The 1,401-nt window shown below is 40.0% G+C and overlaps 1 protein-coding gene across 1 annotated transcript in view; it reads left to right on the top strand.

The window, feature by feature from the left end:
- LOC119592371 (QRFP-like peptide receptor) overlaps positions 1 to 1,359 on the top strand; it is a 93,269-nt gene extending 91,910 nt beyond the window's left edge. Inside the window, exons 12-13 of the mRNA XM_037941195.1 lie at positions 206 to 311; positions 449 to 1,359. Coding sequence (XP_037797123.1) covers positions 206 to 311; positions 449 to 688 — 346 coding nt within the window. The 3' untranslated portion in view covers positions 689 to 1,359. The remainder of the gene's footprint in view (positions 1 to 205; positions 312 to 448) is intronic.
- The last annotated feature ends 42 nt before the right edge of the window (positions 1,360 to 1,401 follow it).

Raw genomic sequence — 1,401 nt, 5'->3', positions numbered from 1 at the left:
TGATTAATCGATATATTACATTTAGTCTATTAGCTAAATTCTCAATATAGTACCAAAGTAAATACTGTCAAGAGAGTAATTAATTCCCAAGTAAAAAAGATGATGAAATTGATGTAGAGCTACACAGTGAGTAGGCAATTAGTCTTAAACTCCAAACGGTATTCTCTTAATTATGTGTGTGGTGACGGGGTGTGTCTTACTGCAGGATGGTGCACAAGGCAGCCCAGCCTGCGCAGGAGTCTGATCGACTTGTAGTCGCAACCTCGAACAAGAATCCACGTGGCACAGTGACCTCTGACCTTACGTGTAAGGTAATATCCTACCTTCACCTTAGAAGTTACGTGAATGACATATCTACCCTTCTGGTTAAGTGTGTGTTTTGGCATATATGTACATATATGTACTTCGTTTACATTACTGTTCCTCCCCATCCCTTCGCCTCTTACAGAAATGCTACATGGGGGTCAACCTACAACAGACGGACTCTCAGCTGACCCTCAACCACCATGGAACAACCACAACCACGTCCTTCATCTTCGACAACCAACCACGAGTCCCCGAAGTCGTCTCACACCGGTCGCAGCTGCAGGAGATTGGACATCCAGGTCTCGAACTCCTCCAGCAACAGCGGGACGGCGACAGTGACCACCGTCTGTGGCTGCTGCAAGAGGAAGTTCGTGGACGATGACATGTACGACCTCAAGGTGGTGAAAGCAAGTGCTGACATGGATACGAAAGGTGAAATGCTGTGAAACAGAAAGTCAGTTCATACTTAAGATAAATTCTCGACAAATTATTATGTCATTAAAATATGTATGTTAGTGTACGTACTGGCCGAAATGAGAGATTCTGGTTATTTTAGTATCGGTATTGATATTGGTGGTAAGAAGAGAAAAACGCAAAATTATTCCTTTAAGTGAGTCACTTTGGTGTTCATGATTAATTAATTCTTGTTGTGACGCTTGTATGTTACGTGTATTTTACATGTTAAGGTTCAACATGTCTATCGATATATTTGTGGTTATTCTAATATCAATTATTACGCTTTATGACTGTCGCAATGGCAGATGGAGATATTCCTCTCTGAAACTTATTGTATTTCCAGGATGAATCTAAAAGCATTTATCTCGTCTTGTTCTTCTTTTGTGAAATTATCTTAAGAAAAGAAACATTGATTCATCCTTTGTTCTCTCTTTTCATCTTAACCCTATTCCAAACGTCATATCACTAATGTTCTGTTTGCATATGATGTGCAAGGGTTATATTTACAACTTCATATCATGACGTTGTAAAAGACGTCAGGAAAGATCATGGTATTACCCTTTGATAAAAAAAATACATATCCACACCTAGAATCAAGGACAGTGTTTTCTAACCTGAAAGAGCGATTGAGCGAGCGAG

This window comes from Penaeus monodon, chromosome 30 (genome assembly GCF_015228065.2).
Source record: "Penaeus monodon isolate SGIC_2016 chromosome 30, NSTDA_Pmon_1, whole genome shotgun sequence".
NCBI lineage: Eukaryota > Metazoa > Arthropoda > Malacostraca > Decapoda > Penaeidae > Penaeus > Penaeus monodon.
Note: the sequence above shows the minus strand (reverse complement) of the source record. Positions and strands in the feature narration are given on the sequence as shown.